Consider the following 22,923-nt stretch of genomic DNA (forward strand, 5'->3'; position numbering starts at 1 on the left):
CTCAGAAGTGCGAGCACCTCCGTGGGCTTGTTGACATCCGGCGGTGGCCCTGAGTTGAGCCGCGCCGTCCCGCGGGGAGAGCGGCAATCGGCCTTGGAGCCGCAGCAGGGCCGCGGAGCGGAGTGGGAGACGACCTGGGCCGCGAGGTGGGCCCTCCCCCGGCGGCCATTGGATTTCGGCGCTGGGGGGGTCGGAGGGCCAAGTCTTGGTCTCGGGAGCGGCGGAACCGCGGAGAGGGCCTTGGCCCTGAAAAGCCAGAGCACTTTGAAGGAGGGGGGTGCCCCCATATGAGGAATTGGACTGGGGGCTGGAGGCTGGTGCCCCCCACCCTGGCGCATATGCGTGGGGCTGAGTAAAGGATTGTGGCCCCGAGAGAGGTCGTGGGGCCCTGCTGCTTTGCCCCAATACTGCTGCACCTCATAGCCTGAAGCTCAACTAAGTGAGGGCCCACATATATAGTGGAAGAGGCAGTTGAAGTGGATATTTGTAAGCGGTGGCTGCCGGGTCTGGGACTCAGGTGCGGTCTCTGACAGGGCGGTAGTTGGGGATCGGTCTCAGACGGAGACTTTGGAGGCTTTGTAGGATTGATCCGGCGAATCGAGATTAGGCCGGCGTGCCATGGCGATCTCTAAATCTAAACGTGAGCGCTCAGTGAAGGAAATGCTTGCGGGGGCACGCTTGACATCGGGGAGTATGGCGGAGGACTTACCTGTGGTGAAGGCCCTGGAGAGTCGGGTGGAGACGGACCCAGATCAGAGTTCTCCCGTTACGAAGGGCTTTTTGACCTCCTTGTTTGATTCGCTCCGGAGCGATATCCAGGAGCTGCATAGAGACATCTCGCATGAGGTGAAGGAGTTGCGAGGAGAGGTCACCTCCTTGGGAGAACGAGTGTCGCAGCTAGAAGATGGTGAGATCCCTTGTGGTGAAGAAGTGGCAGGCCTGCAGCAGGAGGTAGTCCGCCTCCGAGAGCAGCAGGACCTCCTCCAGATAGCGGTTGAGGACTTGGAAAACCGCTCGAGGAGACAAAATATTCGTATAAGAGGGGCTGCGGTTGGTGCTGAAAAGGAGGACATTGGGGACTATGTGGCGGGCCTGTTTGCTCTCTGCTTGGCTCGGACGAGACACAGGAGGTGGTCCTGGATCGGGTTCATCGGGTAGGACGGGCTGGTGGCCCTGGAGACCGCCCTCCAGATATCCTAGCCTGTCTCCATAATTTTGTTTTTAAAGAAAAGATCCTACAGCAGGCCCGCAATCTTCAGCAGGTACTCTTTCGGGGGCATGAGCTCCAACTATTTCATGATTTATCTGTGCGGACTCTGCAGAGGCGGAGAGAATTCAAACCGATCACGGATCACTTGCGAGCGCACAGTGTGTCCTACTCTTGGGGCCCTCCGTTCCACTTGGTCTTCCGCTGGGAGGATCAGCTCTGGCAGGTGAAATCCGTTTTGGAAGCCAGCCATATTCTGGGTCTGGAGGACGTAGGCCGCGAGGCGAGCGGGGACCCGACCTTACATGCGGGGGTCCTCCCTGTTGGCGGTGGAAAGAGAAAAGAAGGAAGCTGCAACACCCGACGGCCTTGGAGCTGAGGTCGGAGAGAGAATCTGTTTTGAACAGTGCGGCCGCCGGAACTTCAGCCTAGGATGGGTAGTCGGGGTGCCCTGGTCTGCTTTTGGCCGCGCTGCTAACAACATGCTGTTTCTTGAAGAGGGTCGGGGTGCGGGGCGATGGACCTGGTTACTAGACATGGTTGGATATAATGCCCCGTGGAGACTTCACCTCGCGAAGATGGACGATCGAGGACTTCTGTGTTCTATGCACCTGTTGTGCGTGTTAGTTGAATGCTGTTGGGTTTCCCTGCTAAACTGGCTCTTTGTACAGATATTCCCAGGCCTGGGTGTGGTAGGGGGTCTAGATTTCTATGCGGGGTGGCCCTCTGGCGTGCTCCCTTCTCTGTTGCTTGTCGCCCTCATTATAGGATATGATTATTAAATGTTTAAGCTTGAATGTTCGGGGGCTCAATAACCCCACCAAGAGGCTAGCCATCTTGTCTGCCTTGGAGAGATCGGAGAGCCATATATGCCTTCTGCAGGAGACGCACCGAGTCTCAAAAGATACTTATCGTATGCGCTCTAAGTGGTTCCCCAGGCAGTTCTGGTCTTCGTTGCCATCAAAGCATGCAGGGGTGGCGATATTTCTGGCACGCTCATTCCCCGGGGAAGTGATATCAATATTGCACAAGGTTCCAGGGAGGCTCTTAGCTATGAGGTTGAGACTGGGGGGATTTTCCTTCACGATTGCTTCCCTATACGCGCCTAACTCCCAGCAAGAAATATTTCTAAGACAGGCTTTGACTCCGCTGCTCCAATCCCCTGATAGTGTCGTCCTGCTGGGGGGCGATTTTAATTTGGTGATGGACGGGGACCTGGATCGTTCAGGTCACCGGTACAGGCAGGCAGGGTCTTTGTCAGAGGCTGGTCGGCAGTGGCTGAGTGAATGTGGTCGGGTGGATGTGTGGAGAAGTGTGCACCCCACGTTAAGAGACTATTCCTTTTATTCAGCAACAACTAAAACATACGCTAGGTTGGACCTCTTTCTGGCAACGCAGGAGCTTCTCTCCCGGATTGGGGACTCGGTGATTGGGCCGCGAGCCCTGTCAGACCATGCCCCGGTTACATTTGAGATTCATATGAGCACGGAGCGGGTAGGCACATCGGGGTGGCGTTTTAGGGACTCGATGCTTCAGAATGGCGCTACGTTAGAGGTGATTCGGGGGGCAATAATATAGTATCTCAGCTTTAATGATGATGGGACAACAAGCATTGCGACGCTGTGGGAGGCACTGAAGGCTGTGCTGAGGGGCGAGGTGATGTCGCTTTCTGCTAGGGACAATAAGGCAAGGAGACGACTCAGGGAGGACTTAGAGCAGCGAGTGAGTGTGCTGGAGCGTTCACATAAGCACACCGGCGCACCTAGAACATGGCGAGAGCTTGAGAAAGTGAGGAAGCAGCTGCAGAGATTGGATTGGGACAGGGCAGAGTATGCGGTAGTCCGTCTTAAACATAAGTACTACACGGGAAGTAATAAATGCGGGAAGCTACTGGCACATAGGTTGAGAGCGCAGCGTCAATGATAAAACTGGTTCGCTCTCCCTCAGGAGCAGAAGCGCGTATGAGCGACCAAATAGCGGAGGCTTTTGCGGAATTCTATAGAGGATTATACGGGGCCGAGGAGCCCGGCACCTTAACCCCAGAATCCTTCTTAGAGGGTATAGCAATTACTCCCCTGACTGAGAGGAAGGTGACCTCTTTAAATCAACCTATAATGGCAGAGGAGGTTATATCAGCAATCGCACGGCTGCAGACTGGGAAGTCACCAGGCCCTGACGTTTTTTCTGTGCTTTTTTATAAATCCTTCTGCATGGAACTGGTTCCCGTTCTACTGCGACTCTTTAACTCCTTTCGACACACTGGCACCCTCACACCTAGCATGCTAGATGCTACTATTGTGGTTATTCCGAAGCCAGGGAAGAACCCAGAGGATTGCGCCTCTTATAGGCCGATCTCCCTCCTGAATATTGATGCCAAATTATTTACTGGCATTTTGGCACACCGTCTCAACTACTACATGCCGGGTCTTGTGGATCCCGACCAAGCGGGATTTATACCGCATAGGCAGTGTAGCGATAATACCAAGCGATTGCTTCATCTACTGGACAAAACTGAACGCTCTCATAGGGAAACGCTCTTTCGATCTATCGATGCTGAAAAGGCGTTCGATAGGGTTTACTGGCCATATTTATTCAGGGTACTAGAGCGCTTCGGACTGGGTCCAGGTTTCATGGCATGGATTCGCTCCGTCTATCGGGCGCCTCGGGCTGCGGTCCGAGTTAATGGGACACTCTCTTTGCCATTCCCTGTTCAGAGGGGGACTCGGCAGGGGTGCCCCCTTTCGCCCCTCTTGTTCGCGCTTTATATGGAGCCTATGGTGCAGAGGCTCTGGGATAACCCTCAGATCACGGGCGTGAAGTTTGGGGGGGATGAGCATCTCATATCGCTATATGCGGACGACGTCATTCTTACTTTGGCAGATCCCGCGACCTCATTGCCGGTGCTAATGGATGTATTAGAGGAATTTGGACAGGTATCGGGATTCCGAATGAACATGCAAAAGTCGCAGGCTATGGGCAAGTTCATCAGTGATGAACATGAAAGGGACCTGAAGGCCCGATTCCATTTCATATGGTCTTCCTCTGGGCTTCCATACTTGGGGATTGAGTTGGGCTCCACGGTTTCCCGCACGGCGTCGCTGAACTACACAAAACTAATCCGGGAGGTGCAGCGTGACTTAGAGACATGGGGGAGACTCACATTGTCTTGGTTGGGCAGGGTGGCGGCAGTGAAGATGACCATCCTGCCACATATATTGTATCTGTTTCAGGCGCTTCCGCTAGAGCCCCCGCCGCGAACGATAGCGACCCTCCAAACAGCGGTTCTAAGATTTATATGGGAAGGGAAAGCAACGCGGATACCGCGATGGGTCCTGTACCGCCATAAGATGGAGGGCGGGTTGGCAGTCCCCTGCCTCCTTCGATACTTCCAAGCAGCACAGTTGCGCTTTCTCTTGGAATGGAGCCAGCCGTCTTCCGAGAAACATTGGTGCTTCATGGACCAGGCACTGGCTGGCTCTCATATATGGAAGGAACCCTGGCTTAGGCGCCGTCACAGAGCGCGGGGCTGTATGTATCCCCGGTCATGGAGGTTTCTATGAAGGTGTGGGATCAGGTGGCCGGCAGGGTGGGCTTGACGACCTTCCCGTCCCCAATGACTCCCCTGGGTGCGAACCCTGATTTTGGTCCGGGACTCCAGTTAGAGGCTCTGCATCGATGGTACGAGGGGGGCTGTAAAAGGGTGGGATATTTATTTGATGAGCAGGGGGTGATCTCCTTTGACCAGCTGAGGGAGACATTCATCCTGACTGAGGCTGACAGGATGATGTACTACCAGATACGACACTGGGCCCTGCTTCCAGCCAATAGGATATTAATAGACAGGCTGTTAACACCGTTTGAAAAATGGATTCTATTGAAAAAGGATAATAAGCGCGCAATTTCTGAGCTCTACACTCTCCTGTGGGGGAGGCCCGTCCGCCTAAGACTAAGAGTCAACTGAGATGGGAGAGGGAACTGGAGAGAGACCTATCGGAAGAAGAATGGGAGAGTGTTTTCTATAGGGCGCACCACACAGCCTACAACGCAGCAGGCACCGAAACAGCCTATAAGGTGGCCTCCTCCTGGTACTACACCCCAACAAGGATCCATGCTTGGGATCCCGCTAAATCTAATCTCTGCTGGAGGGGGTGTGGGGGAGGGGGGTCGCTTGTTCATTTAGTATGGCACTGCCCCAAATTACATCGGTATTGGGAGAACATAATAGACATTATCGACACAGCGTTTAACACTCAGATCCCTAGATTCCCTGCGTATATCTTGTTGGGCCTTCCTAACCCTCTCACTTTCCCCCTGAGATCATTGAAAGGACGTCAGATGGCCTTAGCTTTAAATGCTGCAATACAGTTGTTGTTAGCAGTGTGGGGGACTGACCAGATTCCGACAGTAGTTTCATGGCTACACAAGCTCTGGTTTATTCTCGCTATGGAAAAGCTTACCCTGACTTCTCAGCAGCGGGGTGAGGACTTTAAAGAACTGTGGCAACCATATTTACAAATTCTGTCTGGGGAATTTTCAGAATTGACATGTCCGACTTACTTGGGGGTTCTGAACTTGAACTGAGTGCATGTGGGCGAGCCTATAGTGGAGATGTATATATAGGACCGGGACTACACTGTAACGTTTTACCGCTGCGCATGGAATAAGCTGTCTCTTAATATAATGCTAATATTTTGATGTATTGCGTATGCGATGTTCTATACTTGAAAGCCAATAAACAGATTTGATCTATAAAAATAGGCTACTTTCCTACACTGAATATCCTGGATTTGCTGCTGAGGAGGTTGGGCCGAAACTACACTGTGTCCAGAACAGCTCCGTTGAAAGGGAGCATTTTAGAGGGAGTCAGGTGCGACTTCGGCATTTTTATAGTGAACCCCAGCGAATGCAGGAGGCTTGCCGTAGTCTGAAGGTGCGTGATGACAGCCTGGGACGAAGGAACTTTCAACAGCAATTCTTCGAGGTAGGGGAAGACTCAAGCCCCTAGCCTGGGCGGATGAGCTGCCACCACCGCCATCACCTTGGTGAACACCCGAGGGGCACTGGTAAGGCCAAAGGGTAGCACAATAGACTGAAAGTGCTCCTGGCTACTTTGCATCATAAGTAGCGCGTTGTGCCCAGGCAGGGTAGGGATATGGAAATACACGTCCTGCAAGTCCAATGCTACCATCCAGTCTCCTTGGTCTAGGGCAGGCAAGACCTGAGCCAGAGTGAGCATTTTGAATTCCACCTTTTTCAGGAAGAGATTGACGTCCCGCAAATCCAGAATAGGACTAAGGTCCTTGTTCTTTTTGGGTATCAGAAAATAGCGGGAATAACAACCACTGCCTACTTCTGATATCAGAACCCTTTCTATGGCTTCCTTGGCCAAGAGAGCAGCAACATCCTCGCTGAGCAAAATCAAGTGATCATCCATCAGCCGTTCTGGTGAGGGAGGCATTGGGGGAGGGAAAGACTGGAAGGGGAGGAAATAGCCCTTCTGTATGATCTGCAAGACCCATTTGACCGATGTTATGGACCGCCAGTGAGGGAGATGAAATTGAATCCTCCCTCCAACTGGACATACATGGTCTTGCCTAATCACACTAGGAGGGTTTGGATGCTGTAGAGGTGGGGGGCTGGGTAGAGGATGACTTCTGGCCATACCCTCTGAGTCTGAAGGAACCACAACCATGTCCCTGCCCCAAGATGCTGGCCTGGCAGAGGACGGTGGCTGGTCTGTGGATGGCATGATGCCACGCCTCTTGCAAAGCCTTGAAAAAAGCGATAGACAGACTGTTTGCGAGGGGTCACCGAGAGGCCTAGGGACTTGGATGTAGCCCAGGAGTCCTTAAAGCGCTCCAGCGCCAAGTCTGTCTTTTTACCAAATAGGTGGGACACATCGAAGGGCATGTCCATGAGGTTTGCCTGTGTAGGAAAGTACCCTCATTTTGGCATGGTTACCCCCACTTTCTGCCTGTTGTCAGTATGCTTAGACTGTTTTCACTGGGATCCTGCTAACCAAAACCCCAGTGATTGTGCTCTCTCCTGCTAAATTTTGTTGCTTAGGACTTTGCACACCCTACAAGTGGCATACTGGTGCCCCCTATAAGTCCCTAGTATATGGTACTTAGGTACCCAGGGCATTGGGACACCAGGGATTCCCCATGGGATGCAGCATGTATTGTGCCACCCATGGGAGCTCACGTCAAATGTGTCTGGAGGACTTCCATTGCAGCCTGCATGGAAAGGTGCATGCACACTTTCACCACAGGTCACTGCACCCTGTCACTGTAAGTCACCCTTATTGTAGATCCTCCTAGCCCAGAGGGCAGGCTGCAGGTTCCTGTGTGTGAGGGCACCCCTATATGAGCAGAGGTGCCCCTATGAACTCCAATTCCATTACACTGGACTTTGTAAGTGCGGTGTGAGACAGCGTCAGTAATGGAGGGACACTGGTGTCCTTGGTATAGTAGTTTATTAGGGTTAATACAGGTTTTTACAGTCTCTAAGTCTGTTATCCTTGGTCTGTTTTTGGCTCTATGTCTTTTCCTTCTTTTCACGTTTTCTCTCTCATTTGTTCTTCTTTTCCAGAGGGTGACTCCGGAGGAGCATGCAAAGAAAGAAGAATACAGAAGGTTGGTATGTATGTTCTCCTTTGTTTTACTTTCCTTCTTTCTCCTCTCTGTTTCTGACTCTTTCTTCCTACCTCTTTGTTTTTCCTGTCTTCTTTTCTTTTATTGTGTAGTTAATTTCACTTCCTCTCTGTTATAGTCCTTCTGACTAGCTTGTGGTCTTCCTTATTTTCCTGATCTGCTTCTTTCTCTTTTATCTTCTCTTTGTACTTTCCCTTTTCTGTCTGTCTCAATTCATTTCCTTTTCTTTAGCTGAGCTTCTTCTGTCCTGTCCTATTTTCTTGTGCTGGTTTTTCTACTTTCCTCAAAATTGCTGCAGTGGAAAATTCATTTGACACATAAAACAAACCAAAAAAATCTCATGGAGCATAATCTGCTTTGTCTTTTTCCCTTTAGCCTTGGGTTTTTTTTTCTCTCTTTTCTCCTCTATCTATACAATATATAGATCATACCAAAACAATTTTGAAACAGGGAATGGAAAATCAATTTGAAAAAATAAGAGTTGTCTATCTGAGGTTGTCTCACTCCTTTTCTGTATCCATTTTGAATTACAAAAGGAAACAAAATGAAAGAAACAACAACAAACAAGAAAAATATTAAGCGTCCCTCTTTCCCACTCCGTATCTGGTTTGGCCACGCTCTTCCTAGAGCGTGGCGGGCTTCAGCATTCTGCTGTCTCCTGAGCGTCACCTCTGAGGCTTGGCTCCGGTGTTCCTACAGGGAGTGCAGAATTATTAGGCAAGTTGTATTTTTGAGGATTAATTTTATTATTGAACAACAACCATGTTCTCAATGAACCCAAAAAACTCATTAATATCAAAGCTGAATATGTTTGGAAGTAGTTTTTAGTTTGTTTTTAGTTTTAGCTATGTTAGGGGGATATCTGTGTGTGCAGGTGACTATTACTGTGCATAATTATTAGGCAACTTAACAAAAAAAAATATATACCCATTTCAATTATTTATTATTACCAGTGAAACCAATATAACATCTCAACATTCACAAATATACATTTCTGACATTCAAAAACAAAACAAAAACAAATCAGTGACCAATATAGCCACCTTTCTTTGCAAGGACACTCAAAAGCCTGCCATCCATGGATTCTGTCAGTGTTTTGATCTGTTCACCATCAACATTGCGTGCAGCAGCAACCAAAGCCTCCCAGACACTGTTCAGAGAGGTGTACTGTTTTCCCTCCTTGTAAATCTCACATTTGATGATGGACCACAGGTTCTCAATGGGGTTCAGATCAGGTGAACAAGGAGGCCATGTCATTAGATTTCCTTCTTTTATACCCTTTCTTGCCAGCCACGCTGTGGAGTACTTGGACGCGTGTGATGGAGCATTGTCCTGCATGAAAATCATGTTTTTCTTGAAGGATGCAGACTTCTTCCTGTACCACTGCTTGAAGAAGGTGTCTTCCAGGAACTGGCAGTAGGACTGGGAGTTGAGCTTGACTCCATCCTCAACCCGAAAAGGCCCCACAAGCTCATCTTTGATGATACCAGCCCAAACCAGTACTCCACCTCCACCTTGCTGGCGTCTGAGTCGGACTGGAGCTCTCTGCCCTTTACCAATCCAGCCACGGGCCCATCCATCTGGCCCATCAAGACTCACTCTCATTTCATCAGTCCATAAAACCTTAGAAAAATCAGTCTTGAGATATTTCTTGGCCCAGTCTTGACGTTTCAGCTTGTGTGTCTTGTTAAGTGGTGGTCGTCTTTCAGCCTTTCTTACCTTGGCCATGTCTCTGAGTATTGCACACCTTCTGCTTTTGGGCACTCCAGTGATGTTGCAGCTCTGAAATATGGCCAAACTGGTGGCAAGTGGCATTGTGGCAGCTGCACGCTTGACTTTTCTCAGTTCATGGGCAGTTATTTTGCGCCTTGGTTTTTCCACACGCTTCTTGCGACCCTGTTGACTATTTTGAATGAAACGCTTGATTGTTCGATGATCACGCTTCAGAAGCTTTGCAATTTTAAGAGTGCTGCATCCCTCTGCAAGATATCTCACTATTTTTGACTTTTCTGAGCCTGTCAAGTCCTTCTTTTGACCCATTTTGCCAAAGGAAAGGAAGTTGCCTAATAATTATGCACACCTGATATAGGGTGTTGATGTCATTAGACCACACCCCTTCTCATTACAGAGATGCACATCACCTAATATGCTTAATTGGTAGTAGGCTTTCGAGCCTATACAGCTTGGAGCAAGACAACATGCATAAAGAGGATGATGTGGTCAAAATACTCATTTGCCTAATAATTCTGCACTCCCTGTATTTCCTTCGCCTGCATCTCGGTCATCTCCTCTGTGGGCGTCTTGTCTCGCAGTGGCGGTCGCGGCGGCATTCCCTCTTCCTCTGCTCCAGGGTTTTTAAATGGTCCCTCTTCTTCCACATTCTCGGCGTTCTCCGGCGCAGTGAAGAAAGCATCCGGGTCAGGATCTGAGATACCGGAAGTGCCCCCGGGGGCCTCAGACGTCCACGGACGTACCCCCGGGGCACCCGAGGGTCAGGTCCATGGAGGACGCTCCTTTACATGCGGGTAAGCCATTTCACCCGTGTACTGGACACAGGTCACTACCTGTGTCCAGCTGCATAATGGTAACTCCGAACCTGAGCATGTTTGGTATCAAACACATCAGAACCATGCCCCAATACTGTTGCTAGTATGATTACATGCACTCTGGGTGCTCCTTAGAGAACCCCTGCTCCTACCAGTCTTCTGGGGTTTTCCTGGTAGCCTGCGCTGCTGCCATCCCTCAGACAGGTTTCTGCCCTCCGGCTGCTTGACCAGCTCAGGAAAATGACAGCAGAACAAAGGATTTCCTGCCTGTAGGAGACAGAGGTTCACACTCTCTCCCTTGCAAAGGGGTGTGAGAAGGCTTGGGAGGGGTACCCTCCCCAAGCCACTGGTATGCTTTGAAGGGCACATTTGGTGCCCTCCTTGCATAAACTGGTTTGCACCAGTCCAGGGACACCCGGTGGGTGCCCAGAGCTCCCCCAGGTGGCCACTCAATTCTGCCATCTTGAATTCAAGATGGGCAGAGCCCCCTGAGAGCAACTGAGTGGCCAGGTTAGGCAGGGGACGTCACAGCCCCCTCCTGATAGGTGGTCACCTTGCAGGTGGCCAAGTCCCCTTTTAGGGCTATTTAGGGTCTCCCCCTTGGGTGGGTCCTCATATTTGACATGCAAGATTCCAGCAGGACTCCTCCACAACATTTAATTCATCTTCTGGCCACTGGAACCGCAACTGAAATCTTCAGGAACTGACAATCTACAACTCCAGCGACAATTCCGCTTTGCAACATTATTTCTCCGGCTCCTTTCAGCAACTGCAGTGAAATGTGCTACTGCACCCGCTGCACATCAGCATTGCCGCCGGCTCTATTATGAGCCGGCAGCAATGTTGATGTGACTTTTCCGCTGGCCCAGGAGAAAAGTCACAATAGGGAGCCAGGAATACCGCCGGCACTGGCGGTATTCTGGCTCCCGCAGCCTCGGCGGCCTTTTTAAAAGACCGCCGAGGTTGTAATGAGGTCCTATGTATTTTGTGTAAAAAAGTTACCCAATGTTCCTGTTGTATTTCGTCTGTGATATTGTGCTGCCTTATTGAATGTCTGTTTCTCATATTTCTACTGAAGATATATCCATAAATGTAAGAATTATTACAAAAATAACTCCAATGCAGAAAACTGTGTTTTATTGTCTCTGGTGTCATGCTTCACATTGGCTTATTTGAACTAGGCCTTGAATGATGGACCAGGCTACCCTGACAGAGAGTCAGACAGTCGTGGGTGGCCAATCTACCTTCGCAACTGCATACTTCAGCCCTAACCTCTTAAGAACACTATGGATCTTCTTGATACTGCTGTGTGGCTCTGCTACATCAAGAATCAAGAAAACAGACTGACATCTAGAGATCCTGATCAGTCACGGATCGCGCAGTAGGAACCACTGTTTTGTTGGGAGCATTGCTGCCCTATGTGTTCTCAACTAACTATGACCAGCACAGCATTTGCAACCAATTTAGTGATAGTGGCCAGTATGTACTGTGTCTAAAGTGGGCACCCAATTTGCTATTGTATTTCATGAGCCATATTTTGTTGGTTGTTCGTATGTGTTTGTAGAGACACTTACGTAGCGCAACACCTGCCAGGGAGCAACCAATCACTGGGCAGCAGATGATAGGATAGTTTATTGAGCTGAAATGTGAAATTTCTCTGTTGATTTATATACTTACGGCGTTGTTGTGTTAGTCTGGTAGTACAAAATAACTATGGAAAGAGGGGTCGAGGCACATGCTGTGTTACAGTAAAGATTAAGGGGGTATGGTACACGACTTTTCCTGGCCCTAACAGTTCCAGGAAATTGGACAATTAAATTTTGACTGACATCAACCTAAATAAGCAGTTAATAGTTCATTAGCCATACAAAAACTAAATTAAAAACTGGAAATATTCAAAACATTTTAATTGGATGGTGCGCTTAAGATTTAGAAAATTCTTTTTATGACTGCACATACATGTAAATACATAGAAACATAATACCTCATGAGATACAGCATCAAACTGCCCAAAGAGTTGGCCCATGGTAATCGATTTGGGATTCACAGTCCTGAAAATGACCTTCTCCTCGTCAGCTCCATGTTCATTCATTAGAGACAGGGTGTCAGCGAGGATATTCAGAACTTTGGTTTTCCCTGCAAAAGGCTCTCCAACCAGCATAAAACTATGAGATAAAAGAACATATATTAACAGATGAGAATAAAGATTTGATTTTTTTGCTTCAACCTGTAACAATATGACCTTGGTAAATAAAGACTGGTGTACAGTTTACCCTTTCCGTCTCAGCTACTTGCAAGCTCTGTGTCTATGGTGTTAAAGAACACTTCGAAAAGAACCTGTTGCATGAAAGACATTGAAATGGCTTTAGACCAATGCACAGCATTCGGTCTGCAACCCATCAGTGGCGTTTTACATTAGAGGAGACCTCGATGAGTCGGTGCTAGAGCTAATACTGTAAATCTGATTCACATCCTTTTACATTGCCTTCGCTGAACTTTTCTACAGCAAGTATTAAAACCTGGGATGAAAGACCTAGTTTTGAACTGGGTTAACTCATTTATTTTGAAAGGTACACAGGATGTATCACTTCAGAAGACCATGGGCCTGATTCTAAACTGTAATTTCTCATGTAGAGTTAGGTTTTTTTTGGATATGGAAGAACCATACCTAACTTTTTCCAACCAGTAATTCTAGATGGAAAAATTGCCTGAGGCTCTGGCTGCAGCAGCCAGTGGCAGCGCCTTTAACGTGAGCGATCAACAAACATTCCAGGTACATTTTTAACTGAGCAGACCTCTTGGGTAATTTTTGAAGGCAAGACTACAAGCGGCAGTGTTTTGAATGTGAGTGACCAGAAATCAACTTGAAACTGCATTTTCGAGTTGAATGTTTAGCCAACTGTACAGTTCGGGTAATATTTTGAGCGTGATATGCATTTCCACTAATTTTGTGATAATTAAGAGTTTTGCACAACCTTAATAATTACTCACATAGACTACTGCAGCAGACATTATTACTGTGCACACATATCTCCTACGTACAGTGCTTGGAAAAGTCAAATACTTAACTCCAAAACGTTTATCTCTTAAGTACTTGTAAAGTGACTGAAGTATTCACTGTTCACATAGTATTCATGAAGAAGCCATGAATGCATCTGATGTATATGTATGTGTTCTATTTCTTATCAATATTTTTTTCCGTTCTGGAAACCTGGCAGTGCAGAGCGCTGGGTTGGTTCTGGAATGAACAGGAGGTTGTCAGTTGCCTGTTCGTCCCTGAGCCTGTGGTCAATGCTGTTGTGGGTTCTTATTCAAATACACAAGTGAGAGAGCGTAGCTTATATAATCTATATTAACATAAAATGTTTATGAATTAAGGTTTGATACTACCGCATAGAAACTATGATAATAGCAATTTTGCATAGACGTGCGCTTGAATTGTGACCACAAAGAGTGGCCACCAATATATACGCAAACTAATAATGATGACCAAAATGTTTATGTTACGTTCAATTGAGCTCATACTAACATTTGCGTTATTAAATCTGTATTGAAAACCTCATAGGCCTTAAATTAGCATGAGCTGCAGCTTAGCTGCCTGGCTCTCATATTAAATGCATTTTTCTATTTTCCAGTGTGCTGACTCACAAGGGGCCATGACCCTGTTTATTCTTTTTCTTCGACTTGGAAGATGAATATAACCATGTTAGATCCGTTCTCACCATCTCCCCTCGTCCACAGACTAAATGTTAAAAGTGAATTCAAACAGTGTAGACTAATGTAATGTACAAGGTCATTCAAACCGGTGAAGACAATGGAACTGCTGACCAAAAGATGTGCAAAGAATTACAGGAGGATGAAATCACACCGGACGTGCCATTTCTGAAGACGTCAATTATAAGGACCAATCAAAGACTTGTAAAACAATATGGGGTAAAGATTAGGATACCTAATGCTTATTTGATAGGTTAAAGATAGTGGGGTATAACAAACAACCAATAGAATTTTGGGGGAATGTACAACGAAAAAGGGATAAAAATCCATGTCACAGGGAGGTCATTTAGGTGGGTTAGGGAATGCTATTGATTTTATCCAGAAACTCTGTCACTCTGTTTGGTGGTTTACTTAAACCATCCTCGCCCCTTAGAGTTGCACATTTATACTTTTCCTCCATATGAGGGAAGTGCCCTTTTGCCCAGAGCTGAGTTCTGACTGATGGCGAATTGGCTGATGTCCTGAAGACGAAGACTGAACCTGTGCGCTGACCTAATCCTTGGAGGGTAATTATGACAATGCATTTGTAATTTGTCTGTTTGCTTTTCCTTTCTAGGTACCAACTGCTTGCTTTTGACAGAGACCTTAGCCAGATGTTTTCCAAATTAGTGTTCTAAATTGTTTTGCATGAAGCCCAACATGCTAATGCTAATCAGTGGTTAGGACAGGTGTTCACTAAAACTGACGCAAAGAGACAAACGACTGACATTATGCTTTGTTGAACTGACGTGTTATTGACACTCTGCTAAAATTGATCTATGTTCACGCCGTGTTACGTTCTGATGTTTGTGATTCTCACCTCCATGAAAGCTTATCAAAGTTGCCATATTGTGACTATGCTATTATGTTTCTTGGTGTTGAGATTAACACATTTGCTATTAGATTGTAATTAATAGGGAATAAAATTCATAAAATTCTACTAAACAAGGTGTGGTTATTCATGGCTGAAAGGTCATGGTAGCGTCTTGAATTGATTAATGACTTTGACTAAAGTGAAATGCATTTTCGGGATAAATATTGATGACATTATTGACGTATTGATTGATATATTGATTAGCTATCTCGTCCTAAGGTGTCTCTCAACTGGGTCAAAAGATTCATTGGCCTAAAACGAGTCCTGATGTGAAATAAATGATCAAAGAGGGACGCGTTAACAGTTCTGGTAGCAGAGTGACGGTTTGGCCCTTTGGGGCCCTAGGACGGAGAATCATTGTTTAAATTGTTTTACTGAGATAATGCAAATTGGAGGTATGATGTGTTTCTAAATTCACCATGACTTTCCCGGGATCTCGGAGCCTGCCTAAGTGAGTTGGGAATGTTCTTGGCGTCATAGTATGTGTGGTGTAGGATTTGCGCTTGCTCAGCTTATGCATTTTGCAGGTGAATTGTGAAGTTTGTGTGTATTTAGGCCAGGTAATGTTGTTTTTAGAAGGAGTGGGCGTACTCCGCAGTATGAGAGCAGGAAATGGCGCTTTGTGCTCAAAATTATCCACATGGTTGGTTGTTCATGTACGGACCCGTCGTGGTCTAAGACTCCGGAGTATATTGACAAGTGTGGGAGACACTTGGATTTATGTTGTAATTTGTGCGGTTTAATAGGTCAATCAGGCGTGGTTGACAAGTCGAGATGGAGTCGAATTGTATGTGTGAAACCTTCGATGGAGATTTGGCAAGTTCTAAAGTGCACTAGAACGATCCATTGACAAGTCGAGAGTAGGATTTGCGGGTCGAATTCTGCTTGCGTATGCGGGAATTGAGAAGGAGAGAGCAGCGGCAGAGGCTTCAAGTGAAATCTCTGTAAAGTTCTGAAGCGAATGTGTTACCCTTCCTGTAGTAAACCGGCAAATTTGTGTTGTTATTGAAGGTGCTCGCAGTAATTTTGCATTAGTTTGGTGTGAATCCAGTGAGGGCCGGACGAGCCGAAAGACTTTGTCAGCTGCAGTGTGTGAGTGTGACGTCAGTGGTGCCGCGCTGAGATAGGTCAGTTGTCGAGAGGGGTCGCGCACGGATTGGCTGCCGTCCGTGAGAGGCAATAGGTTGAGAAAGGTGGGTGAAGAGTGTCCTGGGAACTAAAGTCACCTTCTGATCGAATACAAATAAGAGAAAACGTAAAGATGAATTTTGTCAAGGCTTTTAAGAGTGCTCTGAAAGGAGACGCATACATTATAGCGAATGAAGGGGAGCCCACACCGCCTGAGGGAACTCCGGCTTACATAGTTATGGAGGAAAAAGGTGTCGCGCCATGTTTATGGATGAAACAGTGGCGCAAATTGACAGAAAAAGAGGGATGTTTGGCGTTCCCAGAAAATGGGACGTTCAATACGAGAGTGCTAGAAAATCTGAGGTGGATGTTAAGTGTACAGAAACCACCTCCGAGGCCAGCTCAGTATGAGCCTTTAGCGATTTGGGACTTAATGGCCCTTAAACATAGACAAGAAAAATCCCAAAAAAGAATAAAAAGGGCAGAAAAGACTTATGCAGAAGCTAGGTGGGATAACGAGAGCAAAATGTGGAGACGGGGAATAGTTGATGGATTAAAATAGTTCCCAGCAATAACACAGGGAGAAGAGACGCAGGGAAAGAAGGCCTCCTGTAAAACAGACAAAGACTCTAGTAAGCCTAAAGAAACTAAGAGACCTTGGGAAGAGGAAGACGATTCAGACGATGAAGAATTAATGGATCGGATATTACATGATCGCCCGCCACCTTATGCGGCGAGCGACAATGTCCTGAGCACTAGTACGGGTCCTGGGAACCAGACGCAGGAGAAGGTTAGTTATTGATACAGTACAGACTAGTGATACGGCTTCGATACAGAATGGTGTCAATGTACCCACTGCGCCAGACATGCAGATACAGTTGCAACCTCCACCGCAGATACAGGGGATCTATCCAGACGTCCCAGTGTTAGAGACTACTACAAATCCGATGGTGCCGCCAGACCCGATATATACAAAATCGAGGTTAGTGCAGATTGAGCCAACTCCACAATTGGTGCCCCAGTCGCAGCCACAACTGATACCAGGATATAACCCAGCAGCAGGTCCTCCATTAATACCTGCTCCGGCTTCAGAGGATCAAACCTTTGGAGTCGCTGCTCCACGGGGTTTGGGACCAGGTCAGACACCAGCTGCCATATCATTACCAATTACTGTTGGTCCACCGGTGCCATTGTATGCACAAGTTAAGCCTGGTGTATGTGATCAGGGAGTAATGACCCAAGATGCAATAAGAGGAGGGCCCATAGGAACTCCCCAGTTAATGGCCCCAGGAGAGCAAGCGGTTGAAAAACCGAGGTCCTTGTTAAACCTTAGCCCAGCTGAAGCACCGTTGTAGGCAATGAGACAGGTAGGGCTAGGAGTGCTAACCCCACAGATGATAAGTACGAATGCTTCACAATCGCCAATGATGCATGCAGGGAACATTTCACTGCAAGGTTTTACAGTACAACAGTTGAATGAGTGGTTAGAGAAGACCTATGCTTCACAGAAGACTACAGTAACTGCAGTAGAATCGGAAAGGGTGGGGAGAGATGAGTACCTGAACTTTGTGAGACTGGGGGTGGAACTAGTGGAAGGAACAATGGGGGTGAACAGGCTAGAATCATACACAGAAGCAGAATTGAGATACCTGTGCCCTAAGATTACTAAAGAGATAGGCAAGGTACATCAGAGATTAGCGAACCTGGCAGACAAGTACAACATTGATATTGAGAACACTAAACATTTGAAAAGAAGTTACAGGTTAGACTTTGACTCAAAAGACTTCGAGCATATGAGGTCTGCCGAAATGAAAGCGCATTTAAAAGAAATACTGCAAAGTGCGCAAATCTGGGGTGCGTTAGAAAAATGGGAAGGCAGATGGGCAAAGAAGAGAGATAAGGAGAAAAGTGACAGTCCGGGGTCAAGTCAGGCTAAAGCTTCACCTGATACGGAATCAGTAAAAATACTACCCATGAGAGAAACAGCTGGTGGAGTTTTAATTCATGTGCCGTGGTCCAGAGGAGACATCCTATCTTTTACAAATGATTATCCCAGATTGAAGGAGAAACCGATCGATTGGTATCAACAAACAGATAGATTTGTGAAGCTTACAAAGTGTCTCTGGGAAGACTTGAATACCTTTTTTGAGATTATTGTTCCGCCTGATTTGTGGCTCGAGAGCAAGAGAGGGGTAGACTGGCCGACGAAGGAGCCGGCAAGGGATAAGGTGACCGGAGCACCCTTTGAGGAGGTGATGAAGTACTATCAAAAGGTGATTGCGTTTTTGAAGCAGAAGTATCGCAGAAGGTGACTGATTGGCAGAAAATCGACCGGACCTCACAGGAGGTTAAAGAGTCAATTCATGCTTATTATGAGAGATTGTTGAAGGCATTCAAACATTACAGTGGTACTGAGACCATTGAGCCAAAATACATGAACCATCTTGTGTTCAGATTTGTTGAAGGGCTGAGACCAGAGGTTAGCCAGATGATTAAGAATCATTTGATTTGTTGGCAAGCAAAGCCGATTGATGAGGTGTTGCAGTATGCAAAATACTGTAGTGATGAGATTGAGCTGAAGCAGAAAAAGTTGAAGGAGAAAGTGATGGTGATGCAGATAAGGGCAGCACAGGCTGGAATACAGGGAAATGGAGTTCAACAGATGATACAGCAGCAACCGCAAGGGAATCGTGTGTTTCAGGCACAACCAAGAGGTCGAGGTCGAGGTTTTGTGAATCGCGGTCCAGACTTAAATACTGTTGTGTTTCAAAATGACTCACAAGGGATGAAAAGGATGTCCCCATGTCACGCGTGCGGGGGCGTGGGGCATTGGAAGCGGGAATGCCCGAATGTGGTGCAGAATGGTGTCGTTCAACAAAGCATTAATGTCGGTACATTGCAAAATATGAGAGGTCCAAGATTGAAAAATCAAAACCCGAACTTTCAAAATAACATGGTCCAGATGCAAGGGTTACAGCCCATGCAGCAAATGCAAATGCTGCGTGTTCAACCAGCACAAATACAGCAAGTACAACAGCAGGTTCCTATGGTACCTAGACAGCAAATGCAATTACCACTAGCTCCGATGGGACAGCAACAGGTGATGCTTCCTCAGCAGGTCACGGGTCAAGTGATGAGTCAAAATAATACAGTACAGCAATTCCCATTGCGTGGTGAAGATGGAATGAATGAGGAATGGTCGGATGACAGTTCAGACAGTGAAGAGTGCAGGCTTGCAGCGTCTCTAGAGGTAGATCAGAGGGGACCCTACGTAGAGGGAAAGGTAATGGGTCACAAAGTTTCATTCCTGGTTGATACCGGAGCTACACGCTCTACTGTTAGAAGTGCAGAGGTTCCAAAATTACCACTTCCAGGGCGTACCATAAGGGTGGTCGGAGTGGCAAACCAGTACCTGACAAATCTGATTACAGATCCAGTGCAAGTTGAGATCGGCAACTTCCAGGGACTGCATAAGTTTGTTGTCTGCGACTCAAGTCCGGTATCCCTACTCGGAAGAGACTTACTGTGCAAGACGAAATGTTCGATTACCTGTTCCAATGATGGAATCGAAGTGCAGACAAACAGTGATGATGAAGGGGATGATGGTCAGTTCTCAGGGTTCGAAACAGGAACCACAAATGAAGATTACCCTTTGATTACCTTGTTACCGATGCTCACAGTGATCGACTTACCTGCTGAGTTACAAGGGACTGTGACAGAGAAAGTGTGGGATTTGACGGGAAAAGAAGTGGGATTGATAAAAGGAGTAGAACCAGTTAGAGTACAAGTGAAGCCAAATGTAGTGTTTCCCCAGGTGCCACAATATCACATGGCACAAGATGTTCTTATTCAAGTGTCACAAATAATTGCGGACTTTGTGAAACAGGGGGTCCTGAAAGAAGTGTTGAGCAGCTCATGTAATTCACCGATAATGGGTCTGAAAAAGCCTTGTGGGAAGGTTCGAATTGTGCAGGACTTAAGAAAAATAAACGAGATTGTGGTAAAATGTTGCCCCACAGTGCCCAATCCAGCAGTGATTATGTTTCAGGTCCCGTGTGATGCTGAATGGTTCACCGTTGTAGACCTGTCACAAGCCTTCTTTTCGGTACCTCTTCATGAGGACAGCCAGTTTTTATTCAGTTTCAAATTCTTGGACAAGGTGTACAGTTGGTGCAGAATTCCTCAAGGGTTCTCTGAATCACCGTCCATCTTCAATCAGATATTGAAAAAGGACTTAGAATCCTTAGTACTGCCTTTTAACTCGAGTCTAGTGCAGTACATTGACGACTTACTGATTGCATCCAGGACAAGGGATGACTGTAGGTATGACACAATTGTCTTACTAAATCATTTGGGAGAGAATGGATATAAAGTGTCACCCAAGAAGCTGCAGTACTGCCAGAAAGAAGTGAAGCACTTAGGACACTTGATTGAAAGATGGTCCAGGAGAATATCGAAAGAAAGGATAACAGCCATTTTGCAATTGAACCCCCCAACAACAAAGAGAGATGTCAGGATGTTTTTGGGAATGGTGGGCTACTGTCGCCAGTGGATACCCAACTTCTCAATTATCTCTAAACCTTTGATAAAGCTGACAGGCAAAGAGATTAAGGATGAGCCGTATACCATAGCCTTATCCAAAGAAGAGCTTGAGTCATTCATGGAATTGAGAGAATGCATGTGCAGGGCACCAGCTTTGGGTATGCCTGATTACACAAAGCCTTTTCTACTGTTTTGTCATGAACGTGATGCTTGTTCTTTGTCTGTCTTAACACAGGTCCATGAAGGTCCAAAGTCGCAAGACTTTGGCCCTCATTCCGACCCTGGCGGTCCAAGACCGCCAGGGCCGCGGGCAACGGAAGCAACGCCAACAGGCTGGCGGTGCTTCATTGCCCATTCTGACCGCGGCGTTAAAGCCGCGGTCAGAAAAGGGGATTTCCCCTGGCTGGGCTGAACCTCCATGGCGGCGCTGCAAGCCGCGCCGCCATGGGGATTCTGACCCCCTTCCCGCCAGCCTGTTTCGTTCGGGAACGGGTGTCGTGGGGCCCCTGGGGGCCCCTGCACTGCCCATGCCACTGGCATGGGCATTGCAGGGGCCCCCTAACAGGGCCCCAGCATGATTTTCACTGTCTGCATAGCAGACAGTGAAAATCGCGACGGGTGCTACTGCACCCGTCGCACACCTGCAACACCGCTGGCTCCATTCGGAGGGAATTGATGCCGCAAACTGAAAATGACATGCTTGAACCTTACATTAAGGGTGGTCGATACACTAGATGAGCTAAAGACACTACAGGGTCGTGCTAGCAAAGAGGAAAAACGCTCCTGGCAAAGAATGCAATGTGTACAGAGGGCTGACGACTTGTGGGTCTCAGAGGAGGGGAAATTAGTTTTGCCAAATAGCCTTCTGTCACAATTTGCTAGGCTCTATCATGGACAGGCTCATCTTGGAAGAGATGCAATGATCAGGTCATTCAAAATCGATTGGTTTAACCCAAAGTTCAGACATGCCGCAGAGGTTACCTGTCACAGGTGCATCATCTGTCAACAGATGAATGCCGGAAAAGGGACTGTGGTAACTTTGAGCCACATAGGGAGAGCTGGTGGTCCATTTAGCAAGATGCAGATGGATTTCATTGAGATGCCTGTTTGTGGAGGATTGAAATACGTGTTGGTGATTGTGTGTGTTTTCAGCCATTGGATTAAAGCTTACCCCACACGTAGAAATGACAGTCTCACAGTTGCAAAGCTGCTGCTTAGGGAACTAATACCCAGGTTCGGGTTTCCGGTCTCTATAGAATCAGATAGGGGCAGACACTTCGACAATGAGGTGATTAAGCTCTTGTGTGCCGCACTAGACATTGAACAGAAGCTGCATTGTAGCTACTGCCCTGAAGCATCAGGACTAGTAGAGCAAATGAATGGTACCTTGAAATCAAAATGGCAAAGATGTTCGCAGCTACCAATATGAAATGGCCAGATGCATTACCCTTAGTGCTGATGTCGATGAGGAACACCCCTGATAAAAAGACAGGACTATCACCCCATGAGATCCTCATGGGCAGAGCTATGAGGTTACCCTCAGTACCTGCAAATGCTCTAGTAAATATCACGGATGATATGGTGTTGGACTACTGCAAAGGCTTGGCTGATGTGATTCGCTCTTTTTCTCATCAGGTGGAAGCTAACACATTGCCACCCATCGGTGATCCAGGTCACACCCTGCAAGCCGGTGACTGGGTAGCTGTCAAGAAGCACGTGAGAAAGTCGTGTTTGGAGCCGTGCTGGAAGGGGCCATATCAAGTAATCTTGACAACAACCACTGCTGTGAAATGTGCAGGAGTTCCAAACTGGATACATGCCAGTCACACAAAAAAGGTAACGTGTCCATCTGATGAGGAACTTGAAGTTTCCGGCACAACAGTCCCAGAGAGAGAAGTCACAGGGCTAGAAAACAGCCAAGAGAGAACTGAGACTGCAGGAGAGCCCACTGAGAACAGCCTAGTCCCTCAAACAGTAAATGAGTTCGACAGAGGTGACAGTGTGCCTATCTCAGTAGAGGCAGCGGGAGAACTAAATCGAGGAGAGGTTCTCCCAGAAGTAGACGGATACGGGTTAGAACTTGAACCCGTTACAGATCCAGAAGAAGAAGAAGGGGAAATAATAGAAAGAGACCATAGTACTCCGGCATCCCCTGAGCCAGTTGCAGGTCCATCAAGAGAAAACACCATAGTACAAGAGGAGGGTGCTGTTCAGCGTCCT

General features: G+C 47.3%; 1 protein-coding gene across 1 annotated transcript in view; it reads right to left on the minus strand.

Moving 5' to 3' along the window:
* The window catches only part of DNAH12 (dynein axonemal heavy chain 12), a 937,015-nt gene that overhangs the window by 549,675 nt on the left and 364,417 nt on the right, over nucleotides 1-22,923 (minus strand). The window contains exon 31 of the mRNA XM_069206470.1: nucleotides 12,391-12,571. Coding sequence (XP_069062571.1) covers nucleotides 12,391-12,571 — 181 coding nt within the window. The remainder of the gene's footprint in view (nucleotides 1-12,390; nucleotides 12,572-22,923) is intronic.

The sequence above is a fragment of the Pleurodeles waltl genome, chromosome 9 (genome assembly GCF_031143425.1).
Source record: "Pleurodeles waltl isolate 20211129_DDA chromosome 9, aPleWal1.hap1.20221129, whole genome shotgun sequence".
NCBI lineage: Eukaryota > Metazoa > Chordata > Amphibia > Caudata > Salamandridae > Pleurodeles > Pleurodeles waltl.